Source organism: Mastomys coucha, unplaced genomic scaffold, assembly GCF_008632895.1.
Source record: "Mastomys coucha isolate ucsf_1 unplaced genomic scaffold, UCSF_Mcou_1 pScaffold22, whole genome shotgun sequence".
NCBI classification, from domain to species: Eukaryota; Metazoa; Chordata; class Mammalia; order Rodentia; family Muridae; genus Mastomys; species Mastomys coucha.
Window position 1 is genome coordinate 140,598,033 of NW_022196905.1, and position 24,006 is coordinate 140,622,038.

The 24,006-nt window shown below is 42.1% G+C and overlaps 1 protein-coding gene across 11 annotated transcripts in view; it reads left to right on the top strand.

Annotated features, from left to right (window-relative positions):
* Window positions 1-22,603, top strand: part of Cdk8 (cyclin dependent kinase 8) — a 71,248-nt gene extending 48,645 nt beyond the window's left edge. For 7 of the 11 annotated variants that reach the window (XM_031338742.1, XM_031338737.1, XM_031338733.1 and 4 more), the window contains 9 exons: window positions 3,123-3,180; window positions 5,689-5,820; window positions 12,191-12,334; window positions 14,745-14,814; window positions 15,932-16,004; window positions 18,487-18,584; window positions 19,201-19,279; window positions 19,394-19,552; window positions 21,311-22,603. In XM_031338742.1, coding sequence (XP_031194602.1) covers window positions 3,123-3,180; window positions 5,689-5,820; window positions 12,191-12,334; window positions 14,745-14,814; window positions 15,932-16,004; window positions 18,487-18,584; window positions 19,201-19,279; window positions 19,394-19,552; window positions 21,311-21,436 — 939 coding nt within the window. In that variant the 3' untranslated portion in view covers window positions 21,437-22,603. The remainder of the gene's footprint in view (window positions 1-3,122; window positions 3,181-5,688; window positions 5,821-12,190; window positions 12,335-14,744; window positions 14,815-15,931; window positions 16,005-18,486; window positions 18,585-19,200; window positions 19,280-19,393; window positions 19,553-21,310) is intronic. The other 4 variants (XM_031338734.1, XM_031338735.1, XM_031338736.1 and 1 more) reach the window with 4 other exon arrangements.
* Window positions 22,604-24,006: the final 1,403 nt, after the last annotated feature.

The window sequence follows — 24,006 nt, forward strand, 5'->3', positions numbered from 1 at the left end:
TTGCTTGATGCCAGGCTAGGCCAGTGCTCCCATCTGGTGGCTTTGAGGGTCTGCTGCATGGGTATGAAAATGTTTAAGGAGAGAAGTCTCCCCATTTCACTTTAAACCACAGGAGACTAGCTGTGATTCTCCTTTTGCCAGATGGAGGCATACTTGTTTAGGGTTGTTGAGGAACTATAGTTGGGATGGTGCTTTTGCACAGTAGGGACATAATTGTTAAGAGTTGACCAGGAGCATGCTCTGCTTCATCAAACCAAAGCAGTTCATCTGCTTGTATCTGTAGAAACACTAGTAGGATTTGTTGTGGGTAGAGGGAGAGCAGTAAAAAAGACTTAGATTCTGTGTGACATTATAGCTTGAATCGTTTGCATTCACAATGTTTTTTGTTGTTGTTGTTGTTGTTGTTGTTATTTCAATCAGTGAGGAAACAGAAGGAAATTTTAATTTTATCAGTTAACACCCAGGAAAAATCCCTTGGGGCATGACACAGCTATTAGAGTTAAAGAGGTCATGGTCTACCCAAGAGGAGACACCAAGGAGTGGAGCATGTATATGGTAGAAACTTGTCTCACAGGTGTCATGTATACCAGAGTGTGTGTGTGCATGTGTATTTGTTTGTTTGTATGTGCATGTGTGAGTGTATATAGGGAGAGAGAGAGAGCACAAGCTCTCAAGGGAGGCCAGCAGAGAGTGGCAGGTGTCCTCACCTGTCATTCTCCATCTGTCCTTTGAGGCAGGGTCTCACTGAACCTGAGGCTTGCTCTTGGATAGGTAGGATAGAAGCCACCCTCCTGTCTCTGCCCTCTTGGAGTAGAGACACCCAACTTGCTTTGTGGGTGCCAGAGTCTAAGCCCCAGCCTTCCTGTTCACAGGCCAGTTCTCTTAACTACAGAGCCATCCCTCCAGCCATTGCAGGGATGTTTTAATGGAAATAACACAGAATTAGCTAGGAGTTTTTGAGAAAACGATCCATGTTACTTTAACACTTGTTCTTCTAAACCTTATTCGCAAAAACTCTTTAAAAAACCTAGTCTGTGGTTGGGATGTAACTCAGTTTGTAAGTGTGCTTGTCCAGGTTGCACAATGTCCTGGTTTCATGCCCACTACCACCTAAACCTGGTGTTGTGAAAGGAGGGGGTTAGGATATAATATCCTCAGCTATATAAGGAATTTGAGGACAGCCCAGGACACAAGATCCTATTTAAAACTAGGACCACCTGGAACCACCTGGTTCTAATCTCAGTCTGCATCATTTTGTGTTCTGTTTCTCCTAATTTTCACGTAGTATCTGTGCTACTGTAGCAGATCCCAGAAACAGAGGTGACATAATCACATTTGTCTTTTAGAAAGACAACCCTAGCAATGGCACAGAAGATGGTTTTGATGGAAAAGACATACATCATGAGGCTTAGAACCATTTCCCTCACTGTATGCAATCACTGCCTGACTCCACAGAGACCCACCTAGTGTTGATGGATTACTGCAGTGTAGGAAAACAGTTCTACCTCTCTGGGTTGAATCATAGCCTCAAGCTCACAGGTACATTGTTAGGATTGCTGTCACTTGTTGCACGGTACCAGCTGCCCTGGTCAAGAATGTGATCATGATAAAAGAGCTCAGAATTTTATTGTTGAACAAAATATGGTGATGGCGATGGTGGTGGTGATGACGGGAGGCACTGAATCAGGAACTCTGCGGTAGACTGTGGTTTAGGAGACTGTCAGGAGGGGTCAGTGTAGGCAGTAGACTCTGCCCTGTACCTACCTCCCGGTTGTCTGCTTTCTCATGCTGAGTTGCCTCATCTTAGAAACTAGGAATCTGTAATCTCTGGTGTCATGGCCTGCCATTTCAGCAATAGCATCTGGTTTGTGGGCTTTAGGGGGGAGGGAGGCTTCTTAAAAAAAGGATTAATTTCAACCTTTGGAGTTAATTGATCAGTCTACTGTAGGCACTGCCTGGAGCCATCTCCAGTGAGAGCTGTAGAAGCCTGTGAAGTGGTTGCCACTTTAAACAGCTTTCATAAAAACCTCTCCTTTGATTTTTAAAGTTATTTAATGTTTGAGATGCACCCTAATCCAGTCTCACTTCTCTTTAGCATCCAGATTGGTACAACTGAAGCTGTGTCATTTGGAAGGGTAGAAGGATAAGATTGAAGGGGAAGCAGACGCAGCTTCCCTCCTCTTCCCTAGAGGACAGCCCTCAGATGCTAATGGATTAAGTGCCACTTTTAGCAGGCTCTAGGTAGCAATCTGGTCTGGTTTTTAGAGCTTAAAACTAAAATTCCACTTTGACAAAAGTCTCTTAAACATTATCTTCCCTTTTATTTAAAACTAAAGAAATCTCAGAATTATTGTTAGTATATTAGTATAAAATTACTATCACTATGCTAACTTATTTAGAAAAAGACCATACTGGATTTCTTTATGTTAAACATAGGTGTTTATCTTATGGCTTCCAAAAAAGAGTACCAGGTAAATATTTGCCTGTAATTAATTTGCTACTTTGTATTAAATGAGCTGTGGAGATTAATTTTTCCTTAAACTCTGAGACTGTTTTATATAATTGAAAACATGTCAGACCTGGTGGCTCTTGCTAGAATCCCAGCATTCAGGAGGACATGCAGAGAGTCATCGAAATTTCAAATCCAGCCTGTGTACATTTCAAGTTCTAGGCTAGGCAGAGCTACAGAGTGAGTAGTGTTAGAATGTAGAGTCCAGCAGATCTGGGAACTCAGGGCTGCTGTGATCTACACAGTGAGTTCCAGGACAGTCATGCTGCATCATGAAGGGCTGCTGTGGTCTACATAGTGAGTTCTAGGACAGTCAGGCTGCATCATGAGACCCTGTCGAGAGAGAGGGGAGTAGAGGTGGAGGGGGCCTTGGCATTGTAAGTTTTTAATGCTCCACAGTAAAGACCTATTGATTAAGGGCCTCAGCTATCTGTCTGTAATGAGGCCTGTGTGTGGCTTTGCTTGTATACACATGCAGTTTCTTCTGTGGGTTCCTGTATTTAATTTTTGAGGAAAAGCATTTTTTAAGTAGATATATATTAACTAACATATTTGTCTATTTAAAGGAAAACTACTGCTGTCTATTGAAAAAAAATTTTTTTTGTTTCCACAGAAACCTGCTAATATTTTAGTTATGGGTGAAGGTCCTGAGCGAGGAAGAGTAAAAATTGGTATGTTATATCTATGATAAGTCACAGTTCAGTATAACTTTGAAATTGTTGTAGATAGCTGTATTACTGTTTTCTGTATCAATATGCACATATCTGTAGTTCTGAATGTCAAAACATTCCAAAAGAGTGTACATAAAAGGGAAAACCTTCCCCCATATATCAGACAATCCTTAGAGAACAAACTGCTGTAGTTATAATAAGCCACACAGGCAGGCTTCCTCCAGCCATCTGACTTGGTTAAACAGCCCTTGGAGCTGGTGGCTTCTTTCCTCCTCTGAGGCCAGGCTTGTCTCCTCCTAGACAGAAGGAGGCCATTTGATTCTCCTGTCAGTCTCCGTTGCCGGGTCAATGAGAAAAAGCACTGCTGTCAGTCCTCCAGCTGAGAAGCTGACCAAGGCGTGAGTCCTAAGCTGCAGCATGCACAGCTCTGGGCATGCAGGGCTGACCCTGGTCTTGCCTAAGGGCAAAGGCATTCATGGCAATGCACCTTGGTGCTCTGTGCTGTCCTCCACGTCAGATTTCTCCAGGGTGACAGTGGGTCAGGACAGCAAACTTTACACTAACTGCTGCTTCTTCCATTGTCGTTTTCCTAAACAGTGCTTGTCACATATATTCAGTTTGTTTGGTATGGGAGTGGAAGGCGTGTAATTAAGTTATAAATTAGTGTAATTAAGATACAGAGTCATAAGAACACAGAACACAATTAACGGTAGTTTCTCTTGCAATCTTTGACAAAAAGTAGAGCAGTGGTTCTCAGCCTTCCTGATGCTGCAACTCTTTAACACAGTTCCTCATGTTATAGGGACCTCCAGCCATGAAATTATTTTCATTGCTACTTTATAACTATAATTTTGATACTGTTGTAAATTGTAGTGTGAATATTTGTGTTTTCCAATGGTCTTAGGCAACTTCTGTGAAAGGGTTTTTCAACCCAAAAGGGGTTGCAACCCACAGGTTGAGTGAGAACTGCTGAAGTAGAGGCTCCTGTAGCTATATGCCTCCTCACCAGCCCAGTAAACCTTGGCTCTTCTTCACCTCTTGCCCAGCCTCCTTTACCAGTTCCCCCAAGCTCATGGTCCACTTTTAAATAAACTGTTTTCTTTTATGATACAAACTTTACAGATTCTTAGTTGTGAGAACATGTGATCCACGTTGTACTCTGAACCACTGACTGGCGTTGACGTTTGACCCTGTCAGTGTTCATCCTGGGGCCACCAAATGCTTGTGGCCTTACATGAGCTTCTGAAGGGATCTCTTCCATCTGCTGTCACAGTGTCAGATTCAAATGGTAGTTCTGGGAATGCAGATTAGACTGGGCAGAGTCAAAGAGCAATTTTATGTATGTCCTCCACCATCTGCTTTTAGAATAACTGTACATTTAAGATCTCCTTTAGAATTTCACTTTTGTATAATTGTGTGTGATGTTGGGAGTTTTGGGTGGTACTACATCATCAAGTATTCACATTTCAAAGGAAATATTTGATAAAATGATTCAAGGTTTTTGGGGTTTTTTTGCCAAAATTTGGGTTTTCTCCCCCCATAATTAAGTCAATTAAAGGTAAATCTACTTCATTAAAAATGTTAGAATATGTGCTGGAGGTTACAATATGTCTTTGGGGATTAAGAGCACTGGCTGCTCTTCCAGAGGTCCTGATTTCAATTCCCATCAACCATGTGGTGTTTTACAACCATCTGTAATGAGACCTTGTGCCCTTTACTGATGTGCAGGCATACATGCAGGCAAAACATTTTATATCTAATAACATAATGTTAGAATAGAATTAAATTTTTCAGATGGTCTTGAATCTTGGCATCTCCCAGTGGGTGGTAGATGTGGGTCATCTTGTATTTGTGTGTAGTGACTGCATGTGAAGCCATACAGAGATGAAGCCTCCAAGATTATGGATTAGCAGTGCAAAAGCCATAACCAAGTAGTTTGATGGTATGGTACTCATGCCAAGAACTTTTTGGTGTCATCTTGGAGGCCTAGTTTTGTGAATTTTTTTTTTTTTTTTTGAACTTCTGTCTCGTCTGAAGAAACATAGAAGTGAAATAAATAGCCTTTTCAACTTAAAAAGTACCATCTTTTAAGTTAGTGAAACTCTGGCCAAGTCAAGGAGGAAAATAGTATTACAATACTCTGTAGTCTCTCTGATGACCACAGTGAACAGGCTTGTTGATGCAGACAGTGGAATCCACTCTGTTGTACCTAAGTGCTAATAGGTGAAGTATAGCTTAGTGCCAAACCTATCCCAAGCCCAGAGCTGTGGCCCTCTGAAAGAAGTCTGCCAGAGCAGCAGCTTATCTGGAGATCTGACAAGAGCTGTCAGTTCAAGAACTGAGGGACTGATCTCAAGTGTTTCTACATTTCAGTCAGTAAAAGTGGGAAAGCGTTATCCTCCTCTCCCTGATTTGCACACATTCTTAGAAACAACACTGGCAGATGAGACTACATATGCAAAATAGACCTATCTGTTGACTTATGTGGCTTTGTTGTTGTTTTTACAGCTGACATGGGCTTTGCCCGATTATTTAATTCACCTTTGAAGCCTTTAGCAGATTTGGATCCAGTGGTTGTAACATTCTGGTACCGAGCTCCAGAATTACTCCTCGGAGCACGACATTATACCAAAGCAATTGGTGAGTAGGGCTAATTAAAATTACAGGACTTTAAAATTTTTTTCTGTGAAAGAGATATTTTTGTACATGTTTAAATCAAGTATTAGAAAATTATAAAAACAAAACCCCAGAATTCCACTATCTATATATACACATTAGCACCTGAGAGCACAAAATTGTACATCTCTTTACAAAAGAGGTTCAGAATGTTTTGAGTAAAAAAAAAAAAAAATTAATTTTATATGAAAAGAGAAAACTAAAAATTTAGTTCTAGAATTTCATACAAATGTTCCTTCTGCCACCAAAAGAAATGATAACATCTAGACGATACCTCAAAAATTAAAGAAAGAAAATATGCAAACTTGAGGAGTTAGAACTTTTTCAAAGTTAGGAGCATGGCACTACCGTTTCCTCACATCCCATTGTCAGCCATGTTAGTGGTGTCGCAACATAGCCACTCTTTCTCAGGCCCTCTGCTGGCTGCCATTCAAGTTGTTAGTAGCTAACTTACATGGCACAGTGAATGAGACTCATCTGCAGACTTTTCTGCTACTTCCCCATGACTAATATCTTTTTCTGCTTCATTTTACTGGGGTGAGTGTTGCTGTAAGTCCTCTCCTTTTATGCTGATGACCTAGAGGCCTGTAACCACTTTTGTGACAGGTAACCCAGGCCTGCCCCACTCCCACCTCATCCCCTACTCCTCCAGTGTTTTCCTTTTTATTCTTCTAGGCTGTTGTACTTTCTGCATCCCATAATTGTGTCTTTTATTTTCTCCTCCTGTGGCTTTCTTTGGAAGAGCATCTTACTGTCTGATTTGTAGTATTTCTGGGAAAGACGGTTATTTACATGGTGGCTTAGAGTTGTGCTCTGATACTTCTTTGCCTTTAGGTAGTAGTGTGGCTAATTAGCTCTCAGATCAGTCTTCTCAGGTTACTGTGGGTCACTTAGGCTCATCCCTTCCTGAAAACAAATGCTACTTATTTCTCATTTCCACATTTTATAGCGAGTTTGTTTTTTTTCTTGCACACAGTCATTCTGCACCCATCTGTTGTCTCTGGACAGTTCTTAAGGTATATGGTTCTTTGACCTCCTCTCAAAGTTTCCCGTTCCTTTCTTCTGGAATGTGCTGCTATGTGATCCTGGGCCTCTTGGTGTTTTCCACTATGCTTTTTCTTCTGATGCTTTTCTGGCTTTCTCAGGAGCTCCTTGTTTACCCATGACTTTTGTGGCCTCTTGTATTGATTTATGGAAAGAAAAGCTTTGCCAATATCTTTGAAAACAAGGATTACAGCACTTGTTTGTAGTTTGTTGTGCACCCAGAGTTATTACCTGCCTGGTCTTTTCTTATGTGTTAGGTTGGAAGATACTGTGTTCTGGGGAGTCAGCCATGGGCCTTTCAAAGCTTCTGGAACCTCAGGCCAGTAACCCTGAAACCTCGAGCACACTGAAGTTCATTGTCTTGCTCAGGGCCATGCATTTGTCTTGCTTGCCTGCATGTCCATCTTGGGAGCTCGATCATGGACGGACTGAGGGGCATACTACAAGTTCACAGACATCTTCTTGTGATGGTTCTGGAAGCAATTTTACTTGTAAATGTAGCAGGAAGTCCGGGCCTCTGCATCTTCATCTTGGTCACCATATCTGAAAGGATCTACCGTCGGGTGGAGAGGTTGCCAGTGAAGGACTTTCTTGTCTGGGTAGGTGCCTTCCATGACCTCTTTGGGGTCTTGAAGCACAGACCGATGTTCTTGTCGCAATGAGGAAGCGTCTTCTTGCCACTCCTCCAGCAAGCCCCTCTTCTTGCTTTAGTAAGCACCCTCTCAGTCTGCATGGCAGCCGTCTCCCTGGCAACCTGAGGAAAGAACCTGTGTTTTCTTTCTCGGCTCTGTTTTCCATGTGTGTCATTTCTCATCTGTGTTGTAAGGTCCCTTAATTAATTAGGTGATCCCTAGTTTCTCTATTTGTATTTAAGAATTAAGTTACAAAAGCCACCTGGGAACTCTGTGTTGGATCATGGGATATGTAGGTTGCTTATTACACTTTGAAGTTCTCCAACAGTCAGCTGTCATCCCCAGGGAGAACCATATGCCTGAATGGGCAAGTCTGTGTTCTGAGGCCAGTCAGATGTGAGAATCTCCTGGCTTTTGGCCCAGTTGTTCTGTATCAGTCAGCTGAGAACATTGGTAGAAAATGGGGAGAAGGGTCAGCTAGGTATTGAGACAACAGTCCTTCCTGGTTTGGCATGTCCGCAGTTTTGTAGGACAGTGCTGCTTAGCCACCATGCCATAGACTAAGGCCTTTTATGCATTATTCCATCTGCCTTCCGTGGACCGGGAACATTTGTAGCATCGGTATAGAACTCGTCTTTACACTACCTCCCTCTCTCCTTTTCATTCAGACTTTAGTCAGAATACTGCCTCCCCACAGAGAGTTTCCTGGAGGAAGCCATCTGTGCTAATGCCATCTGGGGTAATCTTGCTCACACATCACATCCTTACCTTGTCTGCAGTGCTCCAAGCTATATCTAGAATCCAACAGACTGAACTCACCTTCCTGTTGTTCACCACAGCCCGCTAATGCCTAGTCTCTGTTGGCATGGGGAACGTATGTTGTCTAAAACTAGGCATTTATATTTGTTAAGATTTTGCTCATATTTCTGCGAAGCCTTTTCCACTCTCCAGATGGAAAAGGTAGGATGCTTGCTGTCATCCTCTGAGTTAATCTTGAATCCATCCTGGGTTTTTACTTGGCAAAAACTTTGTTCAATAATGTTCTTATCTGCTTTGAGCTCACACTTTTTTTCATAGAAAAACAATTATAAACATAAGTCAGATGTGGAAAATCTCTTGACAGCTTTGTATAAGTCTAAAATTATTCCAAAATATTAACTTTTTAAAAACCAGGCTCTTCTCCTCTTTCTCTGTGTGTACACTCTTTCTTTCTGCTCCCCCATGATGACTCCCCTGAACTTAGTCCTTGGTTCCCAATAAACCTTTCTTTAACATATATATATATATATATATATATATATATATATATATATATATACTGTTTCTGAATATGTGCTGTTGCTAAACACATTTGAATATTTTTTTGAAAATACTCTTAAACAAATTGAAGATGGCTTTCTCAGTTAATGAGTTATTTTTATTATAAAGAATATGATATTTCAGAGCATTGTTACTTTTGGTAAGATCTTACAACACTGTATAGTTCATGGAGTGATTATGAAGTGAATCCCATGAGCACCTGAGACTCTCTGTTCCTCAGTCTACAGTCCAGCAGCTTTAACAGTCATCTGACACAGAAGAGTGCAGGTTTAACTTCATATTTATCTCTCTCTCCTTCTTCCTCATTTATACATAAATAGGTGGCTAGTGTGATAACTTTAATATGCAATCAAATTCTGAACCTTGTTCCTAAGAGTTTACAATCTGCATGAGAAGAAAGTAGGGACACGTGCACAGAAGGACTTAGTTCTTGAGCAAGGAGAGTAGCAGTGGGCCCTGGGAACTGTACCCTCACTGCTGCCGGGTCCTCTAGTCCACAGGAACTGTTAACATAGGTACATTTCTTAGCTGGTTTTTGTATCTGAGAGGTTATGAACTTGACATTTTCAGTATTTTTAAATAAGAATGAGATAGTGTAAGGAAAACTTCAGTTCTAGTTTGTACTTGAGTTTCATTCCTGCCCCTTATGTCTGTGGTTCGCCTTTGCGGCTGGTAAAGCACTCATATTCCCCACACCATTTGAAGGTTCTTGCTGAGAACTCTCTGTCTAGCGTTTAGACTTTGCTGTCTGGCAGCTGCTGTGTGAGCAGCTATACTGCCCTTGGAGTTAAACATCAAAGCACCTGGAGCACGTACGTGTGTCCATCCTCACAATGCCATTCTGCAGGGGTCCGCTGCTGGGTCAACAGATCGGGCTAGAACTGTGCGTGCAGGAAACACCTGGCTTTGATGAACTGCCATGGGCCCATCCACTGCACACCTACTTCATTGTTGTTGCCATTTGTCCATTTGGACAGCACTGGAAGCTGAATCATTAAACCAAAGAGAGAGGATAATGGGCTAGTGAGCGTGTTATCTAGGAGACAGAGACCTGGGTGTCTGGGGTTTTAGTTGTGTTTGGTGTTGGGAGGATGCTAAAGGAGTTCCCAGAGAGCTGTGACTAGAGCTATCTTCAAAGTCTTCCTGGAGTGCGGATTGAGCAGTGCTCACCCTCCAGGTGTTCAGTGTGCACTGGTTGGGAGTTTGAGGGAAAACAGGGAAAGGACAGACACTCAATCTTTTTATCAGGATCAGCACTATTGGTTAAACAGTGTTTAACAAATCCTCCTCCCTTCCTTAGGGTGTCAGGCGACAATTACTTCATCTGATTAGCTACACATGGCTGCTGCATGTTTGAGAAATGGGAAGGAGTTAGGCAGGAAGGTAAACAGGGAAGAGTCTCCCATGAATTTAGCTTGTTTTCAAACATATGATCAAGGAAGAGAAACACCTTCTTGGAAAGAATTAGGAAGTTTTAGGGAATATAAATACCCAACCATCTGACTAGAATTTGTGATTGGTGACTAAATCAAGATCGTGAGGGTGAAAGGTAGAAATTTGTTGCATACAAGAGACAGAAGGAAGTTGTAAGTTAGAAATGATCAGGGTTGGGTCAGTCGACTGCTGTGCTTTTCCTTCAAGAGGGAACACCTGTCATGCTGTCATGGAGAAACTACTCCATTCTTCAGTAACTAACCATTGAATCATTGTAGTATCTTTTGAGTATATTGTAAGTTGAGTTTTTAAAATGCAAATGATTCATTGCCCATTTTTTAATCCTTAGCTTGCCTACCCATGCAGTGGTTAAGATGGTCAGAGATTACATTTATATGCAGTAGCTTTCCTGTGTACCCTTTCACTAAAACAAAATAGCCTACCTGTTTCTTGATAAAGGTATCCCCATGTGACAGTATTGTCTTAGCTGGACAGTGCTGGTGCACACCTTTAATCCCAGCACTAGGAAGGCAGAGGCAGGTAGATCTCTGAATTGAAGCCAGCATGGTCTATAAAGTGAGTTCCAAGGCAGCCAGGGATACACAGAAAATCCCTGTTTTGAAAAACCAAAAGAAAGGACATCTCTCCTCCCCCAATGAAAGGATATTATTGATCATCTTGGTTTTCTGAGATGAGAAAATTATTTGATTAAAAAAAATCAGTCTTCTTAAATTATGAATCTTTATATAAGTAGATGAACTTGTCACTCTAAAATGTAAATATGATAATTTACATATCCAGTGAGAATTTTATACATGAAAATATAAAAAATCATAATTGTGATAAATATATTTCAGTACTGAAGTTCAGAAATTCTCCTAACACTTTTTTTTCTCACTTCTTGTTTGAGCCATAGTTTCTCAGATGCCTGAGTAAGCCTCAGTAAAAGGATGCCTTTTGTAATTTGTCCTTGTGGGTTTTGTGGTTTTCCCATTTGCCCCAGGTTTTGTGTAAGCCATTCAGAAAGCACTTGTTGAGCATCTGCTGTTGCACAGCACTCTATAAGGGAGGCAGTACCTGCTGACAGGCTGTGTGCCAAACATAACAGTGGGACATTTTCAGCTTCATGCTCTGAGTATTAGGCAGGTCATGCCTCTGTTAATAGTTCTGTTGAACACAAACTTGGTGTGAATGAAAGTGAACATGTCTTGTGAGAGAAAGAAATTTACTTTGCAGTTTGTCTACTGTAAATAACTGTTACTAATTTATAGCCTCTATACCCATTTTGAAGATTTTTTTTTGTTACTTCCTGTGTTCCACTTAGCTTTGTAAAAGCGATGATGCTGCCTTAGCATGAAGCGATGAAATAGAATACATATCTTTCTTGTTAGCACTAGGACGGAAGATAGTTAATAGACTTGAAAATTAACAGGTAAATAAACAAGATAAAATTATTTTATCATGAAAAATGTTCCTGTATTCTGGCAAGTGCCCAATTTCAAGGGTTCTATGAATTTTGTGTTTGTTTTGGTTTGGTTTCATTTGTTTGTGGTTCCCATGTTCTATATGCAGACTGTAGTTATGATAATGTTTAAGCATTTAAAACTCACCCAGATTCAGAAAATAAACAGAGACTTCTATAAAGTCACTGGGTGGATGAGATATCACAGCAATGAAAGTTTGGTGGGTGGGGGGTATTTATGTGTCCTGTGGTATTTAGCAGTTTACTTGCCCAGGGATTACCATTAATGTGCAAGAAACAGAGAGCACTCCCCATTGAAGTAAAAATGCATTTTCTTTTGGAAAGAAGCACTTTATTTTCCTCCTTTTTCTTTTTCCTTTCCTTTTTCCTTTTTATTTTCTCTTTTCTGTTTTTTTGTTTTTCTTTTCTTTTTCTTTTAAAGATATTTGGGCTATAGGGTGTATATTTGCAGAACTACTAACGTCAGAACCAATATTTCACTGTCGACAAGAGGACATCAAAACTAGTAATCCTTATCACCATGACCAGCTGGACAGAATATTCAATGTAATGGGATTCCCTGCAGGTACACACTTGCTTTTGTTGTTTGCTATCTTCTTTGGAAAGGTTGTGGTTTAGGCTTATGAAAGCTTGTATTACATGATTCTTTGTTTTTATGACTTTGATTTTTTTCAGTGAATCACAGAAATAGCAAAATTCACAGAATTCAAATATCAACATTAAAATACTTAGGAGTTTTCTGAATTCAGTGAGGTTTTTGTTTGTTTTCCTTTTGGTTTGCTGTTTTGTTTTGTTGTTTGGTATTTGAAATGATGAGACCTTGCAATAGCTGGGTTAACTTGAGGCCTTTTGTTCCTGCCAGTGTAAACTAAAACAAAAGCAGTGGAAGGTTTTTTTTTGTTGTTGTTTTTTTTTCTGGCAGCACATGTCATAGCTGCCAGCTGCTTGAATGCAGAAGCTGAAGGCTCTGGTTAGGCAGAGCGCTGTGCAGAGCCACATCTTGTGGAGGAACCGCACTTCTGCTTCCTCGTTTGTCACTATTTTTTTAATGTCTTGCTAAAGGAGCCAGGGTGTGAATGAAAATCACAGCCATGGATTTTACAGCAGAGAGAAAATGTATGGGTACTCACCTCTCTGGAGTTAGCATCTCTCCTGCTGTATCCCAGGTCCTAATTGTAGCACAGACCAGTGATTCACCAGCCTTAGAAACTGCCCAGGGGTCCAGAATAGTGCAAGTGTGAAGAAAGCATCTCAAGATGGTGGCCAGTCAATCACGTGACTAACACTGTGTCCTATTGGGACTGCTTCTAAGGTCATCACAGCTTAACACAGATAGAGTCCCCCCTTTCCTTGTAGGATTATGAGTTATCAGCAAATTCAGAACGACTACACAGGCTTGCCTTCTCCAGAATGGCCCAGTATTTTTGGGAAGACCTTATTGGGATAAGAATGTTATTTACTCATTACGTGCTACCGTCTTGAATGAAATACAAGGAGCTGGGTGTGGTAGCCACACCTTTAATTTCAGCACTTTTCTGAGGCAGCAACAGGTGTATCTCTGTGAGTTCAAGCCAGCCTGGTATGTATAGCAAGTTCCAGGACAGTCAGAATAACATAATAGAGAGGCCCTGTCTCAGACAGACAGACAGACAGACAGACAGACAGACAGACAGACAGAGGCAGGCAAGCAGGCAGATAGACATTGATTCTTGCCCTCTTAAGCATATACATTGTCTATGTGTTTTTAAAAGTAGACATGGTTTGAGTGGCTAAAGGAAATACTTCTTCCTTCTTAGATCCAAGTTCATTCACTATTTCTGAGGCCCATGGGAAGGAGACATGGCAGGGATTGGAAGCCATGAGGACCACAGTCCGGATGATTCTCAGCGTGGGTTTAATAGTTCAGATGCCTCAGTTAATGAGAAGCCAGAAAAGCAAACAGCAGCCAGCGAGGATCCATAGTAGACACTTGAATCGTAGACAGGGCTTGTGCTCTGCTTAAGAAAGGTTAGTGTGGCTGTGGAGCATTAACAACTCAGTTAGAGTGGGCTAACTGAAGTCAGAAACCAGCTACATAGAACAATACCACAGCCATAAGGACACAATAAGGAAGGAAAAGAATGGACAAATACATAACCTTTAAAAAGAAGTATATAATTGAGGGAAAACTAAGTGGTTACCTTAAGGTTTTTAGCCTGAAACATTGGCAAAGCAGAGAAACTGGAGCAAATAAGTAGTTGAGGAAAAAATACCATTCTAAAGTTGAAGTCTATATTTAGTTTATACTGGTTGATGTCTGTGAAGATAGATGGCCAGTGCTTTCAGCTGTTGGTATAGTGCTGTGCACCTAACAGACCCCTGGTTTCACCACTGGCAACTTCTGAGAGGCAGCTGAGCTAGCATGTGTTCTCAGTACTTCTGCAGCCCCGACTACCTGAAGCAGTTTTTCTTGTCTCCATCCCTCACATGGTGTTGAGCAGTAATACTAAGAGTAGCCAAGACAGCAGCATCCAAGCTGTGTCCCACCATTTGCCGTGCTAATGTCAGGAGGAGCTTTAGGCATGTGAAAAAGGAGGGCTGCCTGCCACCCAGACAAGTGTGTCGAGCCAGTCAGGGAAAAGAGAGAGCCTAGATTTCTCAGTTAAAAAGACTGCTTGCTGGCAGAACCAAGAAATTTGATGAATGAGGAAAAACAAGTGGGTTTACTAATGTAAATAGGACCATTTAATAACAAATATTTATTTGTGATTTTTTTTTCCTGCTAGTGATAGAACAGATACTGGCAAGTTTTAGTGGGACAGAGTAGCAAGGGCAGGCCGGCACTTGATGGAGCCAGAAGGCAACAGGGTGTAGCCACAACCTAAGCACTCTTGTGAGAGCCAGTTTTAGAAAGCTCTCAAAGTAAAGTAAGCTTTGTTAGCATTCTTGAGACCAGGAGCCTAGGCAACATAAACACTTATTAATGTATTTCACAGATAAAGATTGGGAAGATATAAAAAAGATGCCTGAACATTCAACATTAATGAAAGATTTCAGAAGAAATACGTAAGTTGGAAAGAAAATGGACCCTTTGTGATTTTAACTTTTCCAGAATAGTTAAAATAAAATTAAATGTTCAGCATGCCACGGCACTCATTTAGGGTTACTGAAGAGTTTTACTTACTTCTAAATACTGTTTGATGTTATTTCTCATTTTGTAAGACAATAAAATAACAGAGAGGTTGCTCTTGTTAGCAGCTGATGAGGGAAAATCATCTCATTTCTTTCCATATTTACTACTTTCTGGAAGCCAGATATTAGTGGGAAGCCAAAGAAATTAAAAAAAAAATTACAAACCTTGCTTATGGCTACTTGTGTACCCATTTAAAGTATATACAGCTGAAAACAAGTTTAAATTAGAAAAAAGTGAATGTTTCACTTTATTTAGTTAGGTACAAGGCCAAGGGTAAGCAGAGTCCAATACTTACACACGACAAGATAATGTCAACCTTACTGGTAAGGCTAAGTTAAACCTTTGGCACAAACATTATTTAAAATAATTTCTGTGGGGAAAATGCCCCCAAGATGTGTTCATAAAGTTGTCTTGAATTTCGTTATGAGTACCCACTCAGGAGAGACTAGTGGGGCTGGGAATCTGGCTCCGTTGGTAGAGTATGTGTTAGAATGCATGAAGCCCTGGGTTTGACTCCCCAGCACCTTGAAATCCCCTACTGGGGTTGGTAATGCATGCCTGCAACCCTAACAAGTAGCATTAGGTGTTCAAGGCCATGCTCAGCTCTGTAGTAAGTTTCAGATCAGCCTGGTATACATGACACCCTGCCTCAAGAGAAAAAAAATCAGCAAGTCATTATTATAACTGGGTGTAGTGGTGTGTACCCATAATCCCAGCCCTCTCCCATGGAGGCAGGAGGGTCAGAAGTTCAGGGTCACACTACACAGAGCGGAGGCCAGCTTAAGCTTCATGAAACCTCAGAAAACAAGCATCCAAAGACTAGGATGGATATTGAATGAAGTATAAAGTTAGCTTAATGCTGCTATTTTATGCTGCTCAGAACATAGTTGATGTGTGGTTATGATCAAAGCAGTGTGTGTGGGAAGCTATCAGCCAAAGCACAATTCAGCTCTGATCTAATGTGGATGTTTCCTGGTGTTTCTCTTTCAGGTATACCAATTGCAGCCTTATCAAGTATATGGAAAAGCATAAAGTTAAACCTGATAGTAAAGCATTCCACTTGGTGAGTCAGCCTGACACAACAGCTTGCTGGGAACTTCTGCATCTCTCGGAGGGATGTCTAAAAGATACAAAATGTACCAAGAGAAAGTTACAGAAAGTACCAACAGAAAGCGTTCCTGCCACTGGGAAACCACATCTACCTTGCTTTCCATTTTAGTTGTTTTTGTGCATTTCTGGGAATAAAATCTAAATAAAGCCTTGTTCACGCTAGATAGTCACCCTGAACAATAATATACCTAGTTTATGCTGTCATCTACCTAAAGATGGTTTGTAAAATTTTAGCTCCCAAGTTACCTCATAAACTTGAGTCTTGAAAGTTCTTTGCTTCCTCCTTGTTCTGGAGAGCTGGCATGTGGTCATGTAAACAGAGCAGGCTAGGCTCTGCAGGCTGGTGCACCACAGGGTGGTTGCACTCGGCTGGCCATTGCTCACTTGATTTATAACTGCCCTTTGTGAGACTGCAACTGAGAATGCTTCTCCAATTATGTCTCCAATTATACAGAAGGGCTATAATATATCCAAAGAGGGTTAGGCAAGCATGCATTTCACTTGGCCTAAGAGTCTTAAAATATAATCCGTTGTAGTCTTAGCTGAGAATTCCTTGACTTGGAAGACCACCCTTTGCCTCATAGCAGCTAAACCACTGGGCAGTGAGCTCTTCTGATCCTGCCTTATGCTTTCTCTTTCCCTCCACTGTTTCTGCTTCTCTGCCATCCTCTGGCTGTTTTATTTTGCAAGACAGCACTTAACTTGCCACATTACCACATCATATATAATATATGATAGTGATTTATTCAAATATTTTTGCAACAGGACTCAAATTGGGAAATTAAGTTGGATCCTTCATGATCTAAGACTTATTAATCCTAACAAAATACTGGTCAAAAGGCATTATTGGGATTGCCATGCCTATCCCACAGGCCCATGCCTTCCTTCAGTCTGAGAGCAGCAGAATCCAAGAGACCATTTGTCTTAGTCAGGGTTTACTACTGTGAACAGATGCCATCCATGGCCAAGGCAACTCTTATAAAGGACAACATTTAATTGGGGCTGGCTTACAGGTTCAGTCCATTATCATCAAAGCAGGAGCATGGCAACATCCAGGCAGGCATGGTGCAGGAGCTTAGAGTTCGTTCTACCTCTTCATCTGAAGGCTGCTAGCATAAAACTGACTTCCAGGCAGCTAGGATGAGGGTCTTAAAGCCCACAGTGACGCACCTACTCCAACAAGGTCATACCTCCAAATAGGGCCACTCCCTGGGCCAAGCATATTCAAACCATGACACTATCCTTACAGCTTATTTGTTGATTTAAGTTTTGGGCTGGAGAGATGGCTCAACGGCTAAGCACTGAATGCTCTTCCAGAGGTCATGAATTCAAATCCCAGCAACCACATGATGGCTCACAGCCACCTGTAATGACATCTGGTGTGTCTGAAGACAACTACAGTGTACTTATATATAATAAATAAATAAATCTTTAAAAAAATAAATATAATTTCTTTAATTCTGGGCCTTAACCACAGGACGTCATGTGTACCCTCTGTCTACTTTACTTTCAGGCCGTACCCCAGCTCTGTCTGATTTTATTGAAAGTGTTGGTATCTTAAATGAGTCCTTCTATCTCTGCATTTTAAAGATATTTGTATGACCTTTTATCCTCTACGAGTCATCATTCCTTAAATCTTTGTTTACTAGTTTATTACTCTTCAAACCAATCCCAGTCCAGCAACACAGACACCAACTGGGAACTTGTTGGAAACACAAGTCCTTAGATTCCTATTCACATCTGTCTGTCTGTCTGTCTGACTCTGGGATCGGGGCTCAGCTCTCTATGTGCCAGGCTGTGGGCTCAGGGCTGAGCTCTATCTGTCAGACTGTGGGAGCAGGACTCTGCTCTTAGCCTTGCAGCAGTTGTGCTGCACTCTGAAGTCTACAGGTCTGAGCAGGAAGCCATTGTTCAGGTGTCTGTTAACATCACATTGGGAATAAATATTCTTGGAGAGCAGTGGTGGTGCACACCTTTAATCCCAGCGCTTGGGAGGGAGGCAGATGGATCTCTGAGTTCCAGGAGAGCCAGGGCTAATACACAGAGAAACCATGTCTTGGAGGGGGCTGGGAGAAAAGGGGAAGGTGGGGGAAAACAAACATTGCAGATGGCATTTGATTCAAAGGTGCTGCATTTTCACACTAGTATGGCATCTCTGGATGTGGCAGGGATGAGCTCAGTGTAGCTACAATAGTCACACTTAGGGTTCTTTCTAAAGAACCATCACAATTGCTTACCAGATATTCATTTAATACTGAAAACAAGTTATAGTAATTGGTAGTGTTTTCATTCTCCATCTGGAGAGATATGGTTATAAAGAGGTGAACTGACCTGCTTAGTACCCTCAACCAATAAGTTCTGAGTCAGGGTTTGGGGTAGGCACTGATGTTTCTGTGGGAACATGCCCTGAATATTTCTGACTTGTGTGATTTCAGCTTCAGAAGTTGCTCACTATGGACCCAATAAAGCGAATTACCTCAGAGCAGGCCATGCAGGACCCCTACTTCCTAGAAGACCCACTTCCCACATCAGAGTAAGTGGCAGATCTGCTGGCTTCCTGTGCACTGACATCTTTAAGTATGCTTCCTCTCCTTGTCACACTAAGTTGCTGTGCCTCTGAGGGACCTGAAGAAATGGAGGTTTTTTCCTACTTTAATATTATTTTTGGTTTTGTGGTTAAGAGGCATTGCTGAAATGGATTAATTTCACCAGTAATCAATCCATTTACTCAGTGATGGGCTCTTTGTAGAGCTATGGCTCCTTCTACTTGCTAGGATTTTGTTGGGCTGCCTGCAGTCAAGGGTTCTGATATTCTGGAGTAGCAGTCCTAAATAAGTTTACCTTCTCTTTATCATCCTTTGTTTTAACCGTGGAAGGGCAGATAAAACACTGTGGTAGATGTTTTGGCTGCACTAATGAGAGAGCTGTCTGTTGGTGATCATTGATGAGGTTACACAGTGAAGGAAGGACCTTTGGACCACCTACTGCAGTGTCACTGGCTAAAGGATTCTTTGCATCAGACTCACATGAAAGATGCTTATATCTCTGTAACTATGGAAACACAGTCCTGTCTTCTTAGAGAGTGACAGTGAGTCACCTAAATACCAGGCAACCCGTGAGACAGCTCTCTTCTTTTTTCTTGTGAATAGTGTTTTCGCCGGTTGTCAGATCCCTTATCCCAAAAGAGAATTTTTAACAGAAGAAGAGCCTGATGAGAAAGGAGACAAAGTAAGTATTAAAGTATAGTTGGTAGTGCCTTCTTCATGACCTTTGGGGCCTCTGGGATGCAGCCAGTTTTTGTTCTCCTCCTGAGTTGAACTGTTTTCTGTTTAACCAATTGAGAAGAACCAGCAGCAGCAGCAGGGCAATAACCACACTAATGGAACTGGCCATCCAGGGAACCAGGACAGCGGCCATGCGCAGGGGCCCCCCTTGAAAAAAGTGAGAGTTGTCCCTCCGACCACTACCTCAGGTGGACTCATCATGACCTCCGACTATCAGGTACTGCAAGTGTCTCCTACTCACCCGCTGTTCTGGGGTTTCTAAAGGATCTGTTGCAAAGTGTGGTCTACAGTAGCATTAGTGTTCCTGGAAAGATACATCGGCATGGAATGGTACAGGTATGGAAGTCTATAGACATGGAAGAGTAGAACGGGATCAGCTTTCAGGACAGACTTAGAGTAAAAAGTCCAAGTTTGGCCATCCATTAACTTGAGACCTGTGGCATTTTATAGCATATCCGCTGGGTTTGGGAGACAGTGCAGCAGGTAAAGTCCCTCCACCAGGAGCATTCAGACCCCAGCACCCATGTAAGTGCTTAGATGGTGGCCCATCTGGTACCCTATTGGTCCAATCATTTCAAAGACAATGACAGGATCCTAGTCAAGTCAGTGAGCTCTAGGTTCAGTTGAGAGACCTTGCATCTGTGTAAAGTAGAGAGCAATCAACATCACCCTCTGGCCTTCACATACTCACACTCTCATGTACACATGTGAAATGAAGCAAAAACACTTGGCTTCAGTGTTCCTCAGCTATAAAATGAAATTGGTAAATCAGCTTAAGCATGTGTGCCTTGTACTTAGCCAGTGGCTGCTTTTGTTTCTGAGCACTGTAGAAGAGTGATCAAGGCCACAGGCTCTCACATTCCACTTACTTCTGTTCAGCCTTGAATAAGAGACCTGGATGTTCTCCATGTCTTAAGTGTGGTAAGGAAGGTAGAACAGAAATTCCTTGCAGACAGAATTGACATTAGCAGAGTGAAAACAGTAATTAGAAGGTGAAGCTGTGGGAAGACTGAATGGCTGTGTGTTCTGACCTTGGTGGCTTGTGGAAGCCCTGCTCGGAGAGTGCTAGGAATTTTTATTTTGTTCTTGTCCTCATTGACATTCTTGCTGTCATTCACAGAGCAGTAAATGCCCTTCCATGGGGGAATGCAGCTCATGAAGGATGTATGTGTTTGTATATGTGGTATACATGTGTGTGTGTGTGTGTGTGCAGGTCCTAAGTTGATATCAGGTATCTTCCTTGAACTATTTCTTTATTCTCTCCCTGATTCACTGAAGCAGTGTCTTACTCTGGATCTGGAGCTTGCATATGTCAGCTCCTTTAGCCAGCCAGCTTCCCCTGAAGATTGTGTCTCTTCCTCCCAAGTGCTGGGATTACAGAGGGCCACCATGCCTACCAGCTTTTTTTGTTGTTCTTGTTAAAGATTTATTTATTTATCTCATGTATGTAGGTATACTGTTGCTGTCTTCAGACACACCAGAAGAGGGCATCAGATCCCATTACAGATGGTTGTGAGCCACCATGTGGTTGCTGGGAATTGAACTCAGGACCTCTGGAAGAGCAGTCAGTGCTCTTAACCACTGAGCCATTTCTCCATCCCGCCTACCAGCTTTTATGTGGACTCTGGATATACAAACTAAGTGCCTTATGCTCATGTCCCAAGATTTAGTCAGAATTCCCCAGCGTGTAATCATCACCTTTCTGTCCTAATTCTTACCTCCTAAAGAGAGCTAGTGTTGGAAGACTTGGGAGCTTTGCTCGCTTCTGCTCTGTTCTGCTTTGTGTGGGCCAGTTGTGGGGTTTGTTGCTGTTTATTTGTTTTTATTATTTTAATTCTAAAGCTAGTGCCTTGCAGAAACTTTTACATCTTTGCTTCCTTGGAACAAGATTCCCTTCCCTATGAGCCTTGATGGCGTGGGTCCAAGCTACCTCCAGAAGCCCCTGAATCACGTTTTTCCCTCTTCTTCTTTCCAGCGTTCCAATCCACATGCTGCTTATCCCAACCCTGGACCAAGCACATCACAGCCCCAGAGCAGCATGGGATACTCAGCTACCTCCCAGCAGCCTCCACAGTACTCACATCAGACACATCGGTACTGAACTGTGCTGGAGTCTGTCAGTGCACTGTTGCTCATGCTGCAGGACTGGCTGCGGCACTGCGGGAACCTGGTGTGGGCCATGCGAATGTACTGTACAACCACATTTACACAACGTCCAGTAGCCGAGTTCCACCAGTTGTCACAGATTGGGGTGGTAGCTTCCAGGTTGTACCTAAGTTTGGAGTTAGACTTGAAATGAAAGTGCTAGCACAGTTGTGTTGTGGGTTTGCTACTTCCATAGTTTACTTGACATGGTTCAGACTGACCAAGCATAGTTGTCAGTGACAGTCTGTAGCAGTTGAAGCTGTGAAATGTGCTAGGGCGAGCATTTGTCCTCGTGTGTGGTGACTTAAAGTGTAACAGCATTATCTGACCAATAGTACACACAGACGCAAGGTTTAACTGGTACTTGAAACACAGATTATGTTAACAAAATAACCAAGACTTTAAACATTATTTTGGTACACCTTTCTTTTTAGTGTCTTATCAGTGGGTTGATTCATCTTCTACATAAATCAGTGTTTTATGACCAAGACTATTGCTTGGATTGTTTTGAAAGTCCAAAAGAACCACATAGTTTCTACTGACAGGCTTCAGAACTCCCAAAGATTAATTTCCAACTTAGAGGTTTGTTTTTATTTTCAACCTATGACTTGACTGGTCTTAAAGCTGCTATTTGATAGTAATTAAATATGTTGTCATTGATATAAGCCTGTTGGTTCAGCAAACTGAAATGACTGTCGCAGACAGTGTTTTCTTTTCCTCGTTGGTGTTGCTGATTTGTGAGCATGCTCTCTGATTACAAAAGCATGAGTGGCGACCTCCATGAGGCATGGCGACCTCTTCGAGGCATGAGGCCCGGCGTTAGTCAGCCCGCCCGCCCACACTCTTCTCCTGATTTGAAGCTGCCTAGTGTAGTGCTATTACAGTTTTCTTCAGTTAACCTTCTTTTTAAAAGGTTGTTCGCACATTTTTAGGGTGCCCTTACTTCAGCAAAGGAGAGGGAGTAGGAGAGCCTTAGAACTTTTGAGGGGAAAATAAAAAGCTATAACATACAACGTACTGTATCAAACTATTTTACATGAATGACACAAGTATTCTGAATAAAAAAAATTGAACATTGTTAAAAACAAGGTGTTATGTAATAAATTTATTTTTCATAAATCAATGTATGGTGTAAGCTATATTTTTCAAACTCACCAAGGGTCTTTTGTTGTAATTTTAAAACGTGCTTCTGCATAACTCTTCCCGGTGACTTATTATTGACGTCTGGGTTCTGGGGTGATGGCTTAGACTGAGGTGTGTACTCTGGTCAGCTGTCTAGGCCTGTAGCACAGGGGACAGGTAGTTCTACAGACAGCCCTGTTCTACTCTCTTACCCTTGGTTCCTCCTTTTTAGAGCTAACAGATATTTTCTCAAAATCTGAAGCCATCCCTTTAAAAACATTCTAGAGCAGTTCAAGAGCTGAGGGATCAGTACTGATAGGCCTGACCAGAAGAAGGGATTGTTAGGGGTGACATTTCGATGTCTTCTCACCCATACTGCATGCCTTTGATCACGCAGGTCCCCTCCTTAGCCCTTCAAATGAGTAGTTGTGTTTGGTTTCTCTCATGGTGTTTCTTATGACCCTTACACTTTGTCTTCTGGTGTTTTTCTCCTATACTAAGTGGCCTGGAAGCCCAGTGGATATGAGGGCCATCTACACATTCCCCCCTTTGGGATCTAGTTCCAGAGATTGATTCAGTAGGACTTGGGTGGATATGGAAATGGGGCTCCTTTTCAACAAACTCTCCTAGTTCTGAGACGTGAGTCTGAGAAATATGTTAGGAAAGACCATTCTGTGGGGCTGGAGAGATGGCTCAGCACTTCAGATCACTGTCTGCTCTTCTAGAGGACCCTGGTTCAGTGCCCAGCACCCATTAGCCATATCACAGCCATCCTAACTACAGTCCCAGATGCCCCCTTCTGGCCTTCATGGATACTGCACACATGTGGCATGTTATGTACACTCAGGCATAACACTCTTAAAAGTAAACCAGAAGAAATACTGCTCCAAGGCCACCTACCTCCATAGTGAGTGACAGATCGAGCCACCAGCAGACTTAAGTGTTATGGGGGAGGGGCTTGCTGTATTTGCCCGCCCTGGGAGTTCCAGAACCAAACACCCCCCCCCTTTTTTTTTTTTTTTTTTTTGGTTTTTTTTTTGAGACAGGGTTTCTCTGTGTAGCCCTGGCTGTCCTGGAACTCACTCTGTAGACCAGGCTGGCCTCAAACTCAGAAATCCTCCTGCCTCTGCCTCCCAAGTGCTGGGATTAAAGGTGTGTGCCTCCACACCCCCCCCAAACCCCGTTATAACAAGCTCCCTGCTGATGTCAGAATGTCCAGGGGCAGTTTGCTCACATTTCCTGAATTTCACTATCTATCATCCTGAGCGAGCCTGTCTAATCTCATGATAAAACATGGTGATTGCTACCAGATGACATATCTAGCCTGCTTGCTTTCTGAGTTTTGCTTTCCTTTATGAAATTATGTCTGCTACAGAGAACATCCATATGATCTACCTGCCAGCT